Source organism: Labrus bergylta, chromosome 11 (genome assembly GCF_963930695.1).
Source record: "Labrus bergylta chromosome 11, fLabBer1.1, whole genome shotgun sequence".
In the NCBI taxonomy this organism is placed as follows: domain Eukaryota; kingdom Metazoa; phylum Chordata; class Actinopteri; order Labriformes; family Labridae; genus Labrus; species Labrus bergylta.
The window spans coordinates 17,274,938-17,296,726 of record NC_089205.1 but is presented as its reverse complement, the minus strand read 5'-3'; the positions used below and the strand labels follow the sequence as shown (position 1 = coordinate 17,296,726).

Sequence of the window (21,789 nt, the reverse complement as noted above, 5' to 3'; positions counted from 1 at the left end):
ATCCTTTGTTAAGGGGTGAAATAATTTAATCAATGCAGTGACATTCAAATGTACTGTAGGTGAGATGTACCCGACCCTATTAAAGAATTCACAATTTTCCTAAGTGAGTGTCCTTTGTAAGGAAACGTGTCTGAGTTCTTGAAAACTGACAGTGGTTATGAAGGCTTGGGATTTTTTTTTTTTTTAAAGCTCTTGTTAGGCATGAAAGGGCATGACAGCATCTCTAAAGAATTTTCCTTTACAAGTCAACAGTTACATAATGAATAAAAATGAAAAAGATAAAACACAGTCAAAGAGCTCTATAGTAAGGATGTGACTGCAATATGCTGGGAATGAAACTGAGGAATCTGCTTTGTGTTGTTTATTAAAACCATCCAGGGAAAAAGCACTGCCTAAGGAACTTGCAACAAAACATTGCTAACATGTCAGGTTTTTGTAGTGATTACCGGGATATCTTTGTCTTTTATACTGTAATATGTTGTAAGATAAAACAAAAGACAGCATGTTATGCAAAAATTCAACTCTGCATAGCATCACCAGGACTTAAAGGACACATTCACATTGTTTCCAGGTCACCCTAACTACACATTTACAGGTTTAGTCAATATGAGGAAATAGTCAAATAATGATGAAAAGGTTTAGTTTGGATGCACCTTCCAGTACATAACTCCCTCTGTGTTTTCATAGACTGCACTGTTTTTCTTGCTTGAATGAGCGTTGTAACACAAAGAAATACTTCATCTGTGGATCTTCAACTCAGCCTTCTGAAACCTTTTTTATAATAATGCCAGTTGAATCAGGAGAGACAAGTGAATTATGATGATAGGTTGAAAATGAGGGAGGAACGCCATGCCATTGGTTAGATGAATACCGCTGACAAGACAGCTGATTATCCAATGACAGCTCAAGAATGACAGCGGAAATGTGAGTGAGCGTGGAAAAATGTTAATGAATGAGAAAGACCCGATCGTGAAGGCAATTATATAGTCTTCCTGAATGAACTTACGCTAGAGCTTCACTAGAAGAATATCAGTAGAAGATTTTGAGCCACAACTCAAAGTTGAAATTGCTGATCCCTCGCTAACATCCCTCAAAACGTTAATAAAACTCTCTATACATCCCTCTTTCACTTTATTCCACCAAATCTTTGTATTCACGCTGGTAAAGACAGGCGATAAGGCTGATAGATAATTAGTCATAAGAACCATGATAAGGTACAGTTATCAGGACAGAAATGATCCTAAGAAATAATTGCGCGGGTGAGACAATTATCGTTAGGTTGAGGAAATTATATTAGTTGCAGAGATGAAAAGAAAGTCCTATGCAGCTCGGGATTAGAAATAGATTTGTGTCTGTATCAGTCTGTAAGGCTGTGAAACCAATTAAGATGAAAGTGAACTGGGAGGGGGGAGTGAAAATGGAGACAGGAAAGTGGAGGTTGAGAAAAATTTTGTTGAAAAGGAAAATATGGGGAGGATTCATTATCTGGTCGGTGTCCTTGAAACCACACAAAGATGTTATGAAACATAAATTGATATCTAGGTCTATAATTTAAATGTGACATAACGCTGGAACATCCAGTATACAATGTTATTGTTAAGTTTTGTTCAGTGCAGCTCACTTGTATTCTCCCCTTTTATCTGCCTTTATATGTAAGTTGTAAAATTAGAATATACAAAATATTGACCTCATTGTTAATGTCAAGTAATTATTTTATCCTTACGATATGTCAGTAATGAATGAGGTTAAACACTCCTCATTGTGATAAAAACAGAAGGGACATTTAGTTTGGTGTGATGGTATGTTTGTTTGTAAACCACAAACACTGTGACACCTGAAATAGATTTATTGTTCTGGCTCTGGTTTTAAAAAAGAAATACTTTTGTTAGACCTTTTTAAAAGTGCAGTCATATTATGGGAAAAAAGCATGTGCCCATGCTCTACTAGTACGCACGCACGGATGCATGTATGCACTCACAAGCATGACTGAAATACCTGCCAACTGCAGAAGGCCGTAAGACAAATGTGTGGTGAACGCAACACAAACGTTCCCACCGATCATCTGTTGGTGGAGGTAATGGGCCACGAAAAGCAGCAGAGCACCAGTAAAAAACGAAAGAAAAAACAGGAAAGGTGGAAGCAGCTACTAAATTGAAACTGTCACAAGAACAATGCAGGTTTAAACATATTTGAAAATGTGTTGTTGTATGTATTTTCTTGTCTTTTACCAAAACCTAAGAGAATTTATTGTGCTCTATGTTTAAAATGTGTTTGATGTGAGGCACAATGGGAACACTTGACAAAAGAAATCCACTTTCCAACCTTTGGAGTGAACTTCAGTTTTCCAGAAATCTCTCTTTCCCACCTCTTTTATCTAACAAAGAATAAAATGGAAAGCACATAAGCACACGAATATTATGAAAGGGTGTTTACTTGTGATGTGTTTTCTTTAAAACTTAAAAAAAGTTGTTGAAGAAAAACTTTCTGTTCTTAATTTTAAAGCCCCACAATATGTTGTGGAGGCAGCACACTTCAAGCTTCAGAATAGTTTTATACACAAGGCAGCTTGCCAGCAGCTACATGAAGAAACTGAGTTTCTGCCAGATCTTTAAATGAACCACTTAGTCTTAATTTTCCCCCTTAAGTTCATCCAAGATGTATGAGTTTGAATATAGTTTAATGTGAATTAAATGTGGTAGATGCCTTCTACATTATGTTGTACACATTAAGACTCACAGCTGTAATTTTAAAATGTAAATGTACCCATTACTGGGCACAGCAGGGTTTACGAGATAAATAGGCAAGTTGCCTCAGTAGAGCAATTACTGCAGCAATACTGATTATACTGAAACATTACAGCACATTAACTGTTTTCAAACATCTACATGAAAATAACTCCATTCAAATTCAGTTTTCTCTCTGTGTTGTTTTGCAGGGCCCACTCCTGGCCTGTGTCACTCCCAGCTAATGGATGTCTTTACCCAGTATGCCTACAACGACAGTTTCTTTGACAATGGAACGTTCAACGAAACAGATCAGGAACAGAAGCACCCGTACAATTACTACGCCATGCTGCTTACCCTGCTCATCTTTGTCATTGTCTTCGGCAACGTGCTGGTGTGCATGGCCGTGTCTAGAGAGAAGGCTCTGCAGACCACCACCAACTACCTGATCGTCAGCCTGGCTGTCGCTGACCTCCTGGTGGCTACACTGGTCATGCCCTGGGTCGTCTATTTAGAGGTAGGAAAGCAGAGACACACACACACACACACACACACACATAAAAAAAAAATATATATATATATATATATATATATATATATATATATATATATATATAGATATACTCCTATTCGGAGAGACAAAGGAGAGGGGAAAATGAACATTCCTTCAATTTATCTCTAGCTATACCTGTTTTTCTTGTATGAAGATAAAATAAAGATTGTGATGATTGCATCAAATGGGATACAAAACAATCCCTGTTTTAGTATTACAGTGCCTTGAATAGGTATTCACCTCCATTGTAATTTTTCTGCATTTGATTAATTTTACAATTAGGACTTTAATTGACTTTTCGGGGGATTAACCATTAAGTACAAAACCCTGAAACATCAGATATCTGGATCCACAAATGTTAAACTGAAAGCAATTGGTTGTCAAATACCTAATTAAATAGATAAAATACAACTTTTTTGTATCTTTATTTTTTATAATTTAATAAATATTTATTATTATTTATTTTTTTCAAATAATGTTAAATTCCGAGTAATATTACCCCCTCTCTCCAGAATAATGACCTTTGAAAAAAAAAAACCCGGGTAAAATCCATTTAAATCTGCAGTTGTTAAATGAAAAAATATTACTTGAAAGAGACTGAATATGTATGTCAGGCGCTGTGTTTCCAATTTGACAAATGTTTGAACAAGAATTGAATTTACACAGACAATAATCTGATTTTGATTTAGAATTCAGTACAGCAAGAGGTAAACACTATTATGCATGAGACAAAATCATGGAGCCGTAACACACAAAAGGTTTGAGTTAGACAAGCTGGCAGCATTTTCAGCAGGTCAGAGGCTCAAGGTGAAACAGAGGTGACGGCTTAAATGTTCACATCAGCATTGTAAATATCAGTCCTGCAGTGCTTAAAGGGCTGTAATGTAGCAGCAGCATGTAACAACATCAAAATGTCAGACCTGTCTACTTAGTTGGAGGTCAGACAGTTATGAATAATTCCTCCTAATTTTGGGATAAAAACATTTTTTTTTTGCAGTCACTGCTGTGTTGGATAATGCAGACTTGCTTTTTTAAAATGCAGTTATGACACACGGACAAGGCTGAAAAGTGGCACTAGACTTAGGTCCAGCAGAAAGATCATCTCCAATCTTCCAAATCAATTGTGAGCAGGATGTGGGCTATCTTTCAGAAAACTCTCTCTTCTCTATCTCTGAACTGTTTCTCCATTCTCCTGTCTCTTTTTCGGGCCCTGGGGTTATTTCTGGCCATCAGGCTTTAGGTCACACTATGTGATTTAGAGAAAGGCAATCTAAGAGGGACTCTAATCCTCCTGTGTCTCTCAGTGAGTCATGATGATTATCACTCTGATCAGATTACAGAGTATAAATCCATAGGGTGTCATGGTCTTTGCCTGTTTCCATGCATGTTTGTTTGCACATACACAGAGGCCAATGGAAATGTTTCACTTCGTAAATATGTCAAATTTTAATTATATAACACTATTTAACCCACACAGTTGGCTTCACACACACAGGCATAAAAACAAATAAACACTCAAAAAGTCACAACAAAGCCAAAAACTATGAGTAATTTCAGAGGGTGGGAGCTAAAACAGCAAAGGTGTAATCACCTGTCAAATGGGAATGGATAGAAGGCGAGTATTTGATGATCATTATGCATAAGGACTATAATATGGAACTAGGAAGTTGGAAATTTGACTGTGGGAGAGGTCATGCAGTGCCTTGTAGGTAACTTATTGGATCTTATAATTTATTCTGAATTTAAAAGGAAGTCAATAAAGGGATGAAAAAAGTGGGATTTAGGGTCGATGAGCAGTGCTAGTTAATAATCTGGCAGCTCAATTTAACTGTAAATAGTTCAGAGATGACTGACTGGAGCACAAGCAGAGGGAACTGCAATGAGCTAGATGAAAGATAATTAATGAGTGAATGAACAGTGCAAAATATGAAGACGGTGTTGCAACAATTATTTTCTTATATTTACAGAAAATTGACATAGTTATGGATATGATGGTCAAAAAGTAGCAGTAGAAGATCTGTAGGCTGTGAAGCTGGACAGTATGGGAGTTAACCCCTCATTAGGTGGACACAAAACTTCCTTTTTGAGGCAACAGTTTGCTAACATTGATTGGCCAACATGATCAGTAATCATCACTCACACTGGGGTACCACATGGGTGCGTCCTCTGATCTATCTTGTTTACTTTGTATACCAATGACTGTAATAGTCATCAGAATAATTTAAGCTAATTCAATTTGCTGTTGATACTGTTAGGTCTTTTAACATGACAATGTGACCACTTATGGAGCTAAGATCCAAGGCCACTTTTACAACTGTTTATTCGACCATTTATAGATTTATGAAAACTAAAGAAAAATGTTTGGTTTTAGAAGACATTAATCTTCTAAAGCCATTGAAATTGTCACGATAATAAGTATTTGGGCCCAATTATTGATGATAAAATAACATGGAATGCTGACAAAAATTCAAGATCAGCAAAGGTTCAGCATTGCAGAAACTTGTACTGTACTATGTTGAAATTTTTTTAAACAGAAGTTTCACAGAAAGTTTACCGATCTTTTTATATTCAGTGTTTGGGGGAGTGTTGTCTGTACAAAATAAGAGGAAACTGGAAAAGGTTGTTGAACTAGGTAGCAAGCTAACTGGGAAACCACTGTGAAGTATTTCTTGACCAACCAGTACACACTGAATTTATCCAATAAGATTACAGCAGACCCACTGCACCCACTTTGATCTGAGTATGTACTCTTGGCCTCAGAGTGCAGGCACAGAATGCCAAGGGTTAGGATTATTTGAGGCAATACGTTTTTTGTACCATGCAGCATTCAGCTGCTCAACAAGCTCTGAATATACAGTAAGAACTTGGCACTCTGTCTGAACTTTTTTGAACTTTCTTCTTGAAACCCCTTGCAGATAAAGATATTCACTTTTATCTGCATGTATCAGAATGTGTGAAGATAATCTGACAATATGTGGATACTTAATACAGCACGAGAGTGTAACTAATCACCATTCCAATGTCATTGTGGTTTAAGTATTGCTCTTTTGTTATCATTAGCATAAATTATAAGATTAAGGTTTGTTTATCTATAGTTTATGCAACCTGCGTTTCGGAAACATTTACTTGCTGTCTCTGTTGTTGTGGGAATCTGGGTACACAAAGCAGGAGACCACATCAAAGCCCCTCTTAGTTGAATGGTAATCAGCCACATATCAAAGCTCCCAATTGTAGCTGAAACACGCTCAATAAAATATGAATTGTGATATTGTTACAAAGAAAGCGAGTCCCTGACGGTTGAAACTGTTTTAATTGGTCAGGTGTGTATGTTTGGGTAAGAGCCACTCAGCGTGTTTTCAGAGTGTGACAGCTATGTTTTCGGTGAATTCATAATAAGGAAAATAGACTCAGAATGAGGAAACATGAGCAAACTTTAACGGCAGTCAGTTGCTATTTTTTGTGTCTCCTGTAATCTCTAGCTTCTTTTTTGATTTTGATGTAAAACTCACCATTGTCTAAATAATAACGATAAGAATTAAACAATATTTTTTACCTCTATACCTTCTATTTGTCGGATAAAGCCTGCAAAAAAAATCCATACAAATATAATATAAGATGCCATACATGTGAAATATGCATGGAGTGCCTCTAAAAAGCCATCATCTGCAGGAAATTACATGTATATGAAATTGAGTCGTTATAATTCAGCGGTGGCCTTTCATTCAGTGTGTACATTTTGGTCACGTTCATGTGACACGTTCAGTCACAAAATTCTCAATGCAACCGAAAGAACTTAACCTATACTAGAGGCTGTGGATCAGTGGTAGAGTCGGAGGTCTATGAGCTGGAAGATCAGGGGTTTGATCGTCAGCTCCTGCAGCAAGACACTTAACCCCATGTTGCTCCCGCTGCTTCGGCGGCAGCATATAAATGTGCATAATTGGGATTAGTTCAAACTGAAGAACACTTTACATAGCAGCCACTACCATCAGTGTGTAAATGGATGTGAATGGGTAGGTGTGACCTGCAGTGTAAAAGCACTTTCAGTAGCCAGAAGACTGGAAAAGCGCTGTACAAGCTCAAGTCCATTTGTGATTTATATTTATCATTTGATTTGGTTTGATTTAAGAATTCCTTATGATTTTAACATTTTCTGAAGCACAGAAAATTCAGATAACAACAGGTTTTGTAACAATAACATAATACAAAGCAAATTCATGCAGTTTCTTACAAAGGCAAGACTTAAACCTCCTTTCCTTATTTGTTTGGGAGACATTTATTCCCAAAGCACCAATAACAACAATTTGAGTGAAGCCCTGCTAAGATTATACATTTATTAGAAGCAAAGTGCTGGCTGTTTGTCAAAGTCAAAATATATTCCCCAGCGAGTGTTCGGAGTGGGATATTTAACAGATTTTGGCATGGTCCTCTTAGGCTGTCAGGCCTGCAGTTAATGTGGAGCGGGATAAACTGAGGCAGCAGCAATTGGAGAGGTAGGAAGCCTTCAAACTGAGAACAAGGAAGAACCAGGACTGATACTATTACCGATTGTCTGATTACACCCTTCTGAGGTTTATACTGGCCAGCTTATAAACATTCTATGTTAAGTTTGTGTTTTTAAAGGTAAGGTGACCTTACATTTATTTTAGGAATCATAACTACAACAGAGACACCATCTAAGATCATGGGCATCATCAAGCAAAGATTTTTTTTTTTTAAACTTACACTATATTTAATGGGAATGCTGATTCAGCTGATTCATGTCTTATGTGACAATGTGTTACTTAGTTTGTCTCACACACGAAGCAAACTCCAATCACAATGAAGAAACAATTTCTTTCTTTTTCTATGTGCAGACATCATGTGGTTGTATTTTTTAACATCACACAGAATGTGGATGTGACACAGTTTGTCATGTTGTTAATGTATTTGCATTAACTACAATAAGGGCTCAGCCCCACAGTGTGGGTGGGCCATTCAGCTTGCCCTTTATTATTAAATGCTGAATTAGCATTAATTAGACCAGTGCTCGCTTTCTGCCATGTGTGACTAATTTCGAGAGCATATGGTGGTGAAATTATGCATGACTCCAGGTCCACAGTTTGTTTCAAACCATGGTGACTAAAAAGGCACAGTTTAATCTTCCTTTTTCTGGGGGTGTGCATGGAGGTATTCTTTAGGCTTTTAATCACTACTAAGACTGACACTGTAGTTACCTGCTTACCATCTGTTTTACATGTTCAATAAATGTGCTATGTTTGGCTTTTGAAAATAGTGATCGAGTTAACATTAAAAAACGTGCATCGCTAGCCTAAATGGTGTAAAACTGCAGATTAGACTTCAACCAAAGCTGTGAAACATTTCACATTTTTAAACACATGCGTAATGTTGTGAAACAGTTGGCAGTTTAGTTTGCTTGAGCCGTCAAAATAAAATTTTCCATCATTGTTTATCATTACATGTAACCTCTCCTGAGATTTCAAAACAACATTTCTCCCTCTCATGTTCCTGGTTTGAACCAAAAGAATCTTCCTTTTGATTAAAATATGCATCTCTGTAGGCATCCTTTCTATAATGTTGTCACCCTTAGAATAACAATCTGAGCCTGTTTTGTAGCTGTCGGCTGACATACAACTCAATCACTTCAGATTGTTTGTTTTATTACTCATTTTGACACCCCCCAAAAAAGATGCAGGATTGTGAATTGCCCTGTTTGAGTTTTCCATTTATTATTGCATAAAGAAAAGTACAACTTTGGATTTAAGGTGTTTCATTGCAGCCTGATTTAAAGTGACATCCCAAATTGCACTCTAACCACTTTGTCAGTTCCCCAACCTCTATTACTGCATTTTCAATTTCCCTTCACCTTACGTTTGCAAAATTAAATGAGGATTCTGACACATTATAATTTATGATTTTCTTTGCACATATGCACAGTGTGAAATATAAATTAAGTTTGAGTGGGTAGAGAAAGTGTTTATATCCCGCAGTCAACATTTCACAGTCAGTATCCTTTTTTTAGCATTTGTTTTAATTCCATGCTACATGATGCCGTTAAGCAATAAGGATCTGTTACGGCTTTCAACGCTTTAATTTAGAGGTTTTTAAATTTGTTATAAACGGAAGCACCAATGAGGATGTAAAAGGGTTGTGTTGGTGGAGCTGTGTTCATTTAAAGAAGAACAAATAATTGAGTGATGCTATTGGTAAGAAACAAGGATTGTGTCGAGATACTGAAAAATGCCAGGAGCAAAAGGTTGAAAAAGCTAGAAAAGAGGACAGGTTGGAAGGGAGAAGGGCACTCATTAGGCTGTCAGATCATTCTGCAATCCCTGCTCGTGTTGCAGACACCAGCAACAACACACGGTTCTTTAAACTGGCTCTTGATTTTATGAAGATACGGCCTGGAGGCAAAGATTAATCATCCACAGAGGAGTAGGAGTTACCCCCATGACATGCACATCTCTCTTACCCTTTTCTGAGCGGTGAAAGGAAGCAGGTGGGATGTAGTGTCAGGTGGGGTGGGTGGCATCAGCATGTTCAGATGTGTCTGACAATCATTGGCAATGTTAGGTCCATTGAGGGGGTCTGTTCATGTAACAGAGTAAAAGAGGTATGAATACAAATGGATTTCAATCAGGTCTTTAATAAGACGCCACCTGGGGCTGCAGACCTGGATGCATGTTAGAGGATTATTATTTCACTGGGTTTCCGATAATCTATGGCGTTTAATATATTCTGTTTGGGGTTGAGTCATGAAGTCAATGAAAAATAAAACCAGATTTAAGTGTCTCCTGCAGTAGCAGGTGTAACATTCTTTTAGTAACTTGGCTCTAACATCCAGATGACAAATGTCTTTCACCTCAGAGAAACCTCACCCCTCTTCAATCTGTTTTCTGTCACACCCTCTTAGTATGTCACAGCCTCAGTTGTACATTTGAACCTTTTTATTCTCTCCACCTGTTGTTTAGTATATCTCTCTCTCTCTTTCTCGCTCTCTGTCTCTCTCATTTACCTGTAGGGGGAAATAATATGAAAAACATACAAGGAGACTGGACTGTCAGGTTTGCCTTTTGCGTTTCTGCCATGTGCAGAGGCTTTGTTCTGCTACTGTTTCCTGTAAACTGCCATTTGTTGATGTTTTTCTCTTCTAGGTAGTGGGAGAGTGGCGCTTTAGCAAGATCCATTGTGACATCTTTGTCACTCTGGATGTGATGATGTGCACGGCCAGCATCCTCAATCTCTGTGCCATCAGCATTGATCGGTGAGTTTGTCTCTGCAAAGATTGTTTAGACCTGCTTCACGTGCTTCCTGCATTGATTTTTTTAGCGGAAATCTTTAACCTTTTGAATAACAAAGGAGAACTGCTACCTTTAGTTGATAAACAGAGCCCATATGTCTGTATACAGACTAAATGCCATGTCCAAACATGGATCTAGCAACACCTTTATTTTTATGTAAATTGTCCAGGAAATAAATCAAACTGTAGCATTTGAGGAACAATATGCATAATTTAATGTATACCTTTAGGATAGGTGTGAGCATAAAGAAGTCAAAGCAAATGTGGACTTCTGCATTATAAGAACTATTTCAGGCAAGCCATTTTCATTGGTTATAGAAGGCATCTCGTGACCCCCCTTCTTAGTATGTCACGACACCCCAGAGGGTTCCGACCCCCCACTTTGGGATCCACTGCTTTAGATTACAACAATGCAATGAGTACGTTGATAGTGATCAAAGCTATTATGTTCCATTCTCTACAAATAAAGCAACATATAGTGCTGTTTAAAACACAAGTTCAATAAAGTAACTGTTTCTTCAAAAGTTCTCCTCCTCCAGGATTCATCTATAATTAAAAACAACACACATTTTTAGTTGTGTAAATGACATGATTGAATAAAGTGCTTCGAAAGAAGATCAAAAACTGCTGATGGAAGAAGAAACATTTCAAAGCTTTTCTTTTGAAGTGCATGTACAGCATGAGTTCTTAATAAAGAACAGCAGGAAGTGATCATATAATGTTGACAAGCAGAATAAGTTTCACGGTGGGAGATAGTTTTATTCTAGATGAGGCACTCATGGATTCATCCTTAGAATATAAAAAGACGCAACATCTTCCATATATACAGGCCTATAAATATAGCATATCAGTGTTTCTCACACATACCGTTGATGATACTCATCGCCATGGTGAGTTTAAGAGTGCAAGAGAGAGAGAGAGAGAGAGAGAGACAGAGAAGTCCACAGGTAACTGAGGTGTTACGTGCAAAAACTGAAGATTATTATTGCCGTCGTTTTAATATTTCCTTGCAGCTGCTTGCTGCCGATGCTGTCCTGCCTTTGTAGTTAATGATGACTGTTGAGATAAGATAAGTCATCAATAAGCTTCCTGTAAATACCTGATGTGATAACAGCAAATTGAGAGAAGGCAAGCTGCAATCTCCGTTGTTGAAAAATAAAGCCAATGCAGAAGTTCAAAAAACTGCAGTTCCTTGAGTGTCCACTTGAGGCTGGCTCCAACAAACCTAAAATCCCACACACACCCCATATTAAAATGTCCATTTTCACAGCAGAAATTAATATGTTTTAAAGCCTATTGCAAAGATTTTGGTCTTATTGGTTAATGTTATATCGGCGCACAATATGGGAGGGGGGGTTAATACATATATATGTAAGGCAACCGCCATGGATGTGTGTGCATGTGGAAGTGAATGGAAGGGAAGTCAGGCAAGCAGATTAAAATGGTTTGTGACACAAATTAACACAAAGTTAAAGAATAAAGCAAATAAAGCAAAATGACTATTTACTGTATATTGTCTATAGGACCTAGTGTTAAAATGTAACCTGTCTAACATAACTAGGTTATATATTTATTGATATATTTAGCGCCAATTCACATCAATTTATTTATTTATTATCACACACACACAGAATTCTATCCAGTCTAAATTGACATGATTACCTACTTAACTGTTTTTTCATCCTATATCCATATGTGAAATCAGTAGTCACCATGGGACATGGATGTATTAACAAATCTAATTGAAGAATAATGGTGAGAATGCAAATGTGTCATATGCAGAGAAAAGCTTATTAGTCTTCATGATCCCATGATAGTTGACTCTTTGTGTGTTTTACAAATGAGTGTTGTAAGCAGAGAGGAATAGTTTCAAAAATTAACCTTTGAATGTCATTTATCTGACTCATGTGCGCTTGCTGTCTACTCATGAATACAAATCAAGGAATTGATGAGTGTGATAGAATCAAGAATTACTGTCTTGCTGATTTATTTCAGGGTACATGCTGATTCGTTCAGTTCAGATAAGAGTCACAGACACATTTCCAGTTTCCTTTTAGAAATTCAGCAGCTCCAGGCTGCATTGTATAATATGTACATCAAAGGATTGTTTCTTTGTCTTATATTCACCAAAGTGGAGAAACAGGGGGTGATCACATTAAGGGCTGTTTTGCAGTTCTGTGTGAATGAACTCAGGATGCACTTACACACAAGTGACTGGATTCACTTATTTGGGAACACAGGCCAGAATATGAGGAGGTTGATACTCTTTTTGTTTAAAAGATAAAAAATAAAAATAGCGTTTGGTGGTTTTAGAACAATGGCCATTCTAACAAGCTACTCACCGCCTCATCATAGCAGAAGGCTAATGGGCCTGAGAGGCTGTGTTTGTGTAGGAGGTGATATGAATACACACATGCCAATAAGCAAAACTCTAAACTGTGAAGACATCTACGATTTCAGATACAAATTCTTGTCATAAATTCTTCGGGGAGTCATTAGTATTTTAAGACAGAGCCTTTTGCACATTATGTTAGTGACAAATAATCATGCAAAATAACTTTGGCTATCTTTTGCGTCTTTTGTATTTTATGTCAACTCAGAATCTGAATGTTATGTTTGCATCCAAATGCCGTGGGACAAAAAAGGTTGATATTCTGTTTAGGTAATTACATAAATGCACAGCTTTCCATAATAACGCTTTTAACAAGACACACAATGTGATTCTGATCATTCTGCTTTAAGGATAGATGTCCTGAGTCCTCATTTATCTCCAGTGATTTAAGCCTTAGGACAAAACATCTCTGCAATATAGCCTTTAAATCTGCAAGCAAAATAATTAGCTCCAACTGGTTTGAATTTCACAAAATCTTATGCGAAACCAGATATGTGATATGCAAAATGACATGTTCCATGCTTATAATTGCCTTAAAAAGGAACTCTGTGAAGTTGTTTTTAGTTTGATTCTTACCTTATGTGTTTCACACACTGTGTGTAGCTTTGGGGCCTGACTTCATGTCTGTATTACATTGTCTTCTTCATAAAACATTCACAAAGGGCTACTTAAGAATACCGTTTTGTTGTTTGAATACATGTTAAGTAGGTTGCACTGTTCTTTCCCTTTCTTTGTGCATTGCATCATCTGAGGAACTGTTTGTCAAAGAGTAGCTCAAAGCTTTAGCGTTCATCCAAACTGGGGACCTATTTTGAAAAAAAAAAAGAGGAGGCATACTAGTGTTGAGTTTACTTCACAGAGTACAGTTGTAAAGTGAGGGAGAGAAAGATCAACATTGGGGCCTTTGTGGCTTGACTGTGTGTGCATGTCACTTCAAAATGGATAATATACAACTCTTTCATTCCTCATATTATCTGAACCTCATCTTTAACATTTCAGAAACGTAAAAAAAAAGAAAAAGGAGTATGTGTGTGTGTGTGTGTGTGTGTGTGTGTGTGTGTGTGTGTGTGTGGGGGGGGGGGGGGGCACATCATTTTGCCTTGCATCACCACTGTGTACTATAAGTATTGGGGAAATTGTAAGAGTGTCTCTACCATATCTAGTGATTCAAAGGTCCAGTGTGTTGTACATTGTAACACAACAAACACCGTGGTGGTATTATAATAATAAGTATCATAATATCATATGATAAAAAATGAAATGTCCATAAAAACTGACAAGGACCTGAGAAATAGCAAAAACACTCAGAATACATGAGGAAGGAAACTAGACTACAACTGACCCAGAAACAGAGAGAAGCCCCAGAGAATCCACTGGGAGGGTAAGAGTAATGAAGCACAGGTTAGACCAATGAGGCAGTGGAAACAATCAGGGTGGGTCCAGCAATCATACAGGCAGGGAAACACATAAAGCTACATACATGACAGGGTAGTGTGATCAACAAAGTAAAACAGGAAAGGATTACTGATCAACAAAATATATAAAATATATACTGTAACAATAGAACTCACACTCATTATAAGAAGGATATTCCTGACTTCCCTCGTGCGCTTCATGTAGAAGTATGTCTTGGATATACCTCTTGTTCTCAGCTGTCATTTGAGTGGAAATTTCCACCTATAAATAGAAAGTGGCTACAGAAGGAGAATCGTGCAATCCATCACAAATGATTTCAAACCATACAAGCATGGTTGACAACCTTGTTTTCATTCTTTCTTAGATTTCTGAAGAGAAGTGTCATTTATTTACAAGTTGAAACTAAAGTGACTTCCTTTTACTTTCACAGCTACACAGCAGTTGCGATGCCAATGTTGTACAACACCCGTTACAGTTCCAGGAGACGGGTGACAGTTATGATCTCGGTGGTGTGGGTGCTGTCTTTCGCCATATCGTGTCCCCTGTTGTTTGGCCTTAATAATACAGGTAAGAAAGAATATAATACAGATGGCTGTATGCTTTTGGTACAGAAATATTCCACATATTCTGTGCCTTAATGGGTAAAGCAGTAATGGTGCTGTAGTGTATTATTCATGGCTACTTCCATTGTAGAGAGGTGGAGTATGCAGGCCTACACAGTAAACACTTACAGTATTGTGAACAGCTGTGCTTTAGTCACAGAACAGAGGCTTTGGGGAGGATTACAGTTGAAGCAGTTCCTGATTTAGAGCTTTTTTCAGTGTGTTGCTAACCAGCTCCTGTGACTGTCATCCTGAAACTTTGAAGCTCCGCTCATCCCTCTGAGTGCCTGGATGTGATGTCGATTCTACCTCAGTCAGATACATTTGTGAGCCACTGCTTTTAAGTGAGGGTTGGCAGCGGGAGAGTATGAGAAGCAGACAGAAAGAATGAAAGCAGAGACTACTGCAGGATTGGCTGAAAATTGAGCAATGGAGAATTGTTTTTAAGTTAAGTAACTTATATCAATCAATTAATGAACCTATCAGTCAATTTGTATTCGTATAGCACCATTTAAATTTGACACTTTACAAAAAAGAGTGGGTCTAGACTTATATTTATAGTTTTCTTTTTTTTAGACTTTGATAGTCCTCATCATGATGAATGAACAGGATTCCAAAAGGAAAATTAGGCACCCTTAATGGAAAAAACGCTTTCCCACCCTTTATTGTGAACACATAATAACCCACACAATGACAGTTGTTATCGGTTCCTGTTGGCAACAATCATGGCATAATCTGAAGCCTGTCTGAAGGGTCTGAGGTTAACTCTTGGTATGTGATTCCAGAAGTTTGACAGACAGACTGGTTCTTTCCAAAGACTGTAACCTCAGTGTGAGTGCAGTTAAAAAGTCAGTGAAGTAGCTAGAGGAAGTGTAAAAGTGAATTAGAGAAATCAAAATTTAACGTACAGCCAGTTCAGCGAGTCAAAAAATGGTGCGATACAATCTCTACATTTCGCTCCTGATAAAAGCCTCATGGCAGCATCCCGGACCATCAAAATGGCCGGTTTGACCGTGGTAGGTGGGGAAGTATTGATCCAGACTCTGGAAGAATATGTTGGGGGGGAAAATTGTTTGGTGCAAGACCTCTTAGTTCTGTAGGTGGAGTGAAGAAGTGGTCACAGTTTTGGAAGAATTTTTGAAAGATTGACGTAAAAATACCTCAACTTCAGCTGCAAGTTCAAGCCAATCCTTCCATTTTTAATATAGGAAGTTTTCCAGGAGTCCCACTGACATGAAAACAACAAAACTATCCCAACAAAAAGAGAAAACTGTTAGATGGAACATATCATGACGTGTGAAGCCTTTATCCCCCCTTGTGCTTATCTTCACAGCCACTCGCGATGAGTCCCTCTGTGTTATCGCAAACCCGGCCTTTGTGGTGTACTCCTCCATTGTGTCCTTCTATGTCCCCTTCATCATCACTCTTCTGGTTTATGTGCAAATTTATGTGGTCCTGAGGAAGCGCAGGAAACGCGTCAACACCAAACCAAAGCAGCGTGTATGTCAGACTGCTGACCCTGATGTGGCCGCTTCTCTAAAGGTGAGATGTTATGGTTTACAGCTAGCACTTTAGGGCCTCAGTGTGAAACTGAGATTGATTTACACCTTTATTAAACCAAAGCCCTTTGTAAAAAATGTGTGTTTTTCAACCATTGTAAAAAAAACACAACAAAACATAAGACGTCTCTTACCCTTTAAGCTCCCTTGCTTCTTTATGAAACTCCAATCAATAATGTTCTTGACCATATTATACATGAGGGTTCTATGGACAGGCATTGTATTACATAACAACATACCATAAAGGAAAAACACAGACAAGAAGGGAATTGATTTTCTTTGAAAAGAACAACATTGGAAAGCCGATATTAAAAGGGCAAGGTTTAGTTACACTTAAAGCAAAGTATTGCCCCCCCCCCCCCCGGTTTGAAATAGCTGGTTTCAGTTAAGCGATTAGTTCTAATCTTATTATTACATTTACTAGCACATTTAGAGTCAAAAGCCGTCATGCAGCTTTAATAACTATGGTCCCCTAAATGACCTTTTGCTATTCTGGTTATTGATTTTACTGACACAGTAAAACTCAATGGGCCCTGCACAGGAAGTCAAGTAATGCTTTTGATCCAGTGCACTACATTACTCATGTTTGTGCATTTACAGCAACATTTGTGTGCGTGTGTGTTCGTGTGTGTGTATGTGTTTGTGTTTGAATGAGGTCAGGGAAAACATTTATAACAAACACTTGTAAAGGGGAAAAAGACCATATGTAACTCTAAAATGTCATGATCCATGAAATTGTTACACAAGCTTCACTCATCATGAAAATCTTGGATGAGATATGATCACTTTGGTGGAATAATCTCAGCTCTCACATTGGCGTTTTAATCGACTTGCAGATTAAGTTGTGGGTCAGATTCTTGCAAAACATCCTCTCAGTGCTGCAGTTCCATGTGGCCTCATTAGACACGCTCAGCAGGGGGACTTGCTCTTGGATCACATTTTGTCCGCTGTGCTTTGATATTGTACTTTCTTCTTGCCTGACTGAGCTGTTTTCGTTTCAGGATAAGTGCACTCATCCAGAGGATGTACGGTTGTGCACCATGATTGTTAAAACAAATGGGAGTTTCCCTGTCAAGAAGAAGAAAGTGGTTAGTGCAATTGTTTTGCTTTTTTGTTTATTTTTATTCTTCACAGTTTAGTTGTTGAAAACATTTTCTTTTCATTTCTCAGAGTGTGAACAGGTTAAAAAGGCACGTTTCTGCTTCTAAGAGCATGGAAAACTTAAATTAAAGCCTCAAAGAGTGATAATCTGTCCTCTTTTCATGCATATCATTTTAAATGCCACCCATTGTGCACTCATGAAACCTGACCTTCTGAATCAATGTTTCCTTGCACCTCCTGACCTTGGCCAGATTTTCATCAAAGATGGAGTCCATGAGGGGGAAGATCTGGAGCTGGATGAGCTGAACAACAGCAGCTGCTGCCATAACCAGAAGCAGCAGCCTCAGGGTGCTCTCGGAGACACTCCAGCCACCAGCCACCAACTACTGATGCCCAACAAAGCCAACGCCAGCCCCACATCGTCTCCTCCCACTCCCCCCGAGGAGAGCCAGAAAGCAGAGAAAAATGGAGATCCTAGCAGGGAGGCCATAAGGGATCCTGCACCTGTCGTGACGAAAGCCTTTCAGACACAGGCTTTACCTAACGGCAAGACCCAGACATCTGTGAGGACCATGAGCAAGAGGAAGATCTCCCAGCAGAAGGAGAAGAAGGCCACGCAGATGTTGGCCATCGTCCTGGGTAGGTTCCCACATGAAACACATCAAATATTTATCAAATATATAAATATCACAGCATTAAACATGGTTACTCTTTTCAAATTAGACAGAATATTTTTTCCGCTCAATTGTACAACAAACTTATCTTGAAAAATACCAAAAAAATTAAAAAAAAGTTTTTCTTTTGCGCAAGCTCTCTGAGGTTCCATCCTCTGTCAAATTGTTTTGGTAAGGCTGTAAAACAGAGCCTGAAAACATGAATGTCAGTGATGCAATAACAAGAAATCATTTTGCTGTTCGTATTTCAGAGGAAAAATCCTTTTCAAGTTCTCAACAATAAAGGCTTAATATGCAACATTTTACACTTAAAGCAGAAATCAAGTAAATCCTCTGAAAATAACTGACGGTCTACAATGAGTGTGACACCGAAGTCTCTGTGATGTTGTCCGAACCGCATCTACACCGTGTTTACATGGACCGGATGGCCGGACGGCTCATCCCCTTGGGTATAAAAGTTGTTTAATTGAGGGACTAGAGAAAAGAAGAATAACATACTGTACTCACTGCTTATTTGACTGTCACGTAACCGTTTTTAGATTACGGTAATTTAGTGTAAATTTACATGCAGTGTAAAGCTACGAGCAAACTAAATAGTGCTTGCATGAGCATGCTAACATAACAATGCAGGTGGAGTTGTTTTGGTTTCATACTGGTGCTCAAGGGCGACATCTATTGGATCAAAAAGTCGCATATTCTTTCTTTAAGGTGTTAAATCTGAGGATCTTCTTTACTGTACCTTCATATATTCTAATATGTCCATTTCTTTTTCTCGTGAATCCCCAGGTGTATTCATCATATGTTGGCTGCCATTTTTCATTACACACATCCTGAACACCCACTGCACAAAATGCAAGGTCCCCGCTGAGATGTATAATGCTTTCACTTGGCTGGGCTACGTGAATAGTGCTGTAAATCCCATCATATACACCACTTTCAACGTGGAGTTCAGAAAGGCGTTCATTAAGATCTTGCACTGCTAAACCGCATCGTCAGTCTGCTCAGACTGAGGGAGGAGTGATAAATAAAAGAATCTCTTCTAGCAAATACCTCATCCTGTTAAGGAAATAAAACGCATCACAGAGGAAAGCAGCTTTGTAAAGTTGTGAAGCTGAGTGACTGAAAAAAAGACAGTGTCTCGTAAAAAAAGACGTGTTGGCTCTCAATGTGAATCGTTTGTGGAGTAACCGTTCTCCAAATCGCTGAATGTAAAACAAGAAATGTCTGTAACAATGAGCTGTTTCATGGAGAAGAGAGAAGTTGTAACATTGTTTATTAAAAATCATTGTGCTTGTCACATAAGGGGCCATCTGTGTATACCACACACACACAAATTGCTATTTATTGTGCGTGTACTTTATGTTTAGATGATGGATATTTTTTGCAAATCTTATAGCTATCAAGTCAATGTTCATTGCAGTGTTAAAACTGATACGTGAGCTCTTATTCTGAAAAACCTATCAAAGACTGGAATGTGTGTTACAGAGACATTTTAATGTGGCCATGCCAATATCCACATATGTACAATTTCATAAATTGAAAACCTATATTATTAATGTAGTAAATTATTTATTATTATTATTTATTATTTGCTGTACAGATTTTTCTCTATACATAAACTGTGATTATATGCCTGAAATCGAAATGTGATGCATGTTACACTGCTTCTCTTCTTGACTTCTCAAGAAATGTATGTTTAACAAAAAGAAATGACAAAAGATAAATAAATGAAGTGATGAGACACTATGAGGTATCACATGGTAATCAGTGTTTGCAGTGTATAAGGATACACACGTGAATGGGTGAGATATTTCCAGCTCCAGTTTGAAGTTTCAGTAATGTTGTTTACTGCCACTAACCCGCAGCAGTGGAGTTCTTTTGCAGCAAACTAATGATCTGTGGATTCCACAACTTCCAGGTAAAACCATGTGGATGTGTGTGACCCCTGAAGCAGCTCCCTGGGGTCTGTTGTAAGAAAGAGTGAGGAGAAACTTGGCAAAACTGAAATAATAGTTGGAGAAGTTCATCTATGTGTTTCCTCTTGTTTTTTGTTTATTTTTTTTGCGGGCGACAAATCTTGCACAACTTTTCGTTCAACAATACAGACATTACTTGACAAAGATATGTTAATGTTTCGCTGAATACCAGCCATTTAGTACTATAGCTAAAGTAAAATCATTCACTCTGTCATTGTGAAGTCCTACATTCAAATGCAGACAAGAAAATAAAGTATTTTGAAAAATGTTTTGTTTTATGACCGCAATTTTGTGGGAGTCAGTTTACAAAGTGTTTGTTGGATCGATTTTATCACATTGTAAAATGCCCATTTAATAAGCATTTGCTTTATGTATTTAGAAAATGAAAATGTTTTCAAGCCTTTGTTTTATTTTTTCATCATGTAGCTACTGGGCTATCAGAGTGTTTGTCTATAGTCTTTGGAACCGCATTTTCACCTTTAGTTAAGTCATCGTTTTTTTTAGAAGTCCCAACAGTAATATTGGTATTGGCCTCTAGTACTGCCTAAAATGTGGGCTTCAGATTACTTAGTATGCTTTTAATACACAGATCCAATACCAGAACCAATTAGGCCCTAAAAATCAGCTGGTTTCTGGTAAATTGTTGTGTGACAATAACAAACAACAACAACAGTGTGGTGCTAGAAAAGAGTGTTTTGTTAGTCAAAGCTAATTCATGTCAGCAATAACAGGTTTTCCACGTTTTCCATGTCATTTTCGTTCTCTATTATTTTTGGTATTTGTTGCTTTTTGGTTGCATTGGTAAATAAATATGTCACTTTTCATTGAACTACTTATATTACATGGGAGGAGGGATTTTTTCACTGACACAGAGTCTCCATGAAGAGCAACCTGGACTCACATTTTTCTTCTAATTCTGAAATACTGCTACAAGAATGGGTCTCTCTGTTGTTTGTGAAATAGTAAAAGATGTGAATTGATAAATAAAAATTAACATTTGCAGAGTATGAGGTAAAATGCAGATTATTACCTTTTCCTTTGAACATGACATCAGGTTGTGTTGTGACTAAAGTCAGACAAAAAAAACAATGTAGCACTGCGACATTTTCAGGATAAAAATAACATCTGTATAACAGAAAGTAAACATACAGAGTACGAGAGCCAGCAGCAGCAACAACAACAACAACATGATATTGAAGTTCCTGTAATGCTGTTAGCAATCACTGACTCTCACCCCGGCACAAAAGGTAACAGAAAGGAAAGTTCTTGCTTTTCAAAGCAATTTATCACGTCTGGCAGTGGGTAGTCTCAGGAAATGTACAGTTCACCTGTTGTTGTTTTGAAGTTGTATTTGAAGCGAAATAAACTAACTTGTTTATCATTGATGAATTGCTGTGGCAGGACCTCAAAGTTTTCTCCAATGCAACAAAATTGTATAGTTTAGGAAGCAACTCTTGGAAAAGTGGTGAGGGATTTTTCTACTTTGAAGAACA

At 37.8% G+C, this 21,789-nt stretch overlaps 1 protein-coding gene across 1 annotated transcript in view; it reads left to right on the top strand.

The window, feature by feature from the left end:
• drd2a (dopamine receptor D2a) overlaps nucleotides 1-20,564 on the top strand; it is a 39,246-nt gene extending 18,682 nt beyond the window's left edge. The window contains exons 2-8 of the mRNA XM_020653891.3: nucleotides 2,936-3,240; nucleotides 10,431-10,540; nucleotides 14,815-14,951; nucleotides 16,320-16,528; nucleotides 17,547-17,633; nucleotides 17,898-18,285; nucleotides 19,107-20,564. Of these exons, the coding sequence (XP_020509547.1) occupies nucleotides 2,968-3,240; nucleotides 10,431-10,540; nucleotides 14,815-14,951; nucleotides 16,320-16,528; nucleotides 17,547-17,633; nucleotides 17,898-18,285; nucleotides 19,107-19,303 (1,401 nt within the window). The 5' untranslated portion in view covers nucleotides 2,936-2,967 and the 3' untranslated portion in view covers nucleotides 19,304-20,564. The remainder of the gene's footprint in view (nucleotides 1-2,935; nucleotides 3,241-10,430; nucleotides 10,541-14,814; nucleotides 14,952-16,319; nucleotides 16,529-17,546; nucleotides 17,634-17,897; nucleotides 18,286-19,106) is intronic.
• The last annotated feature ends 1,225 nt before the right edge of the window (nucleotides 20,565-21,789 follow it).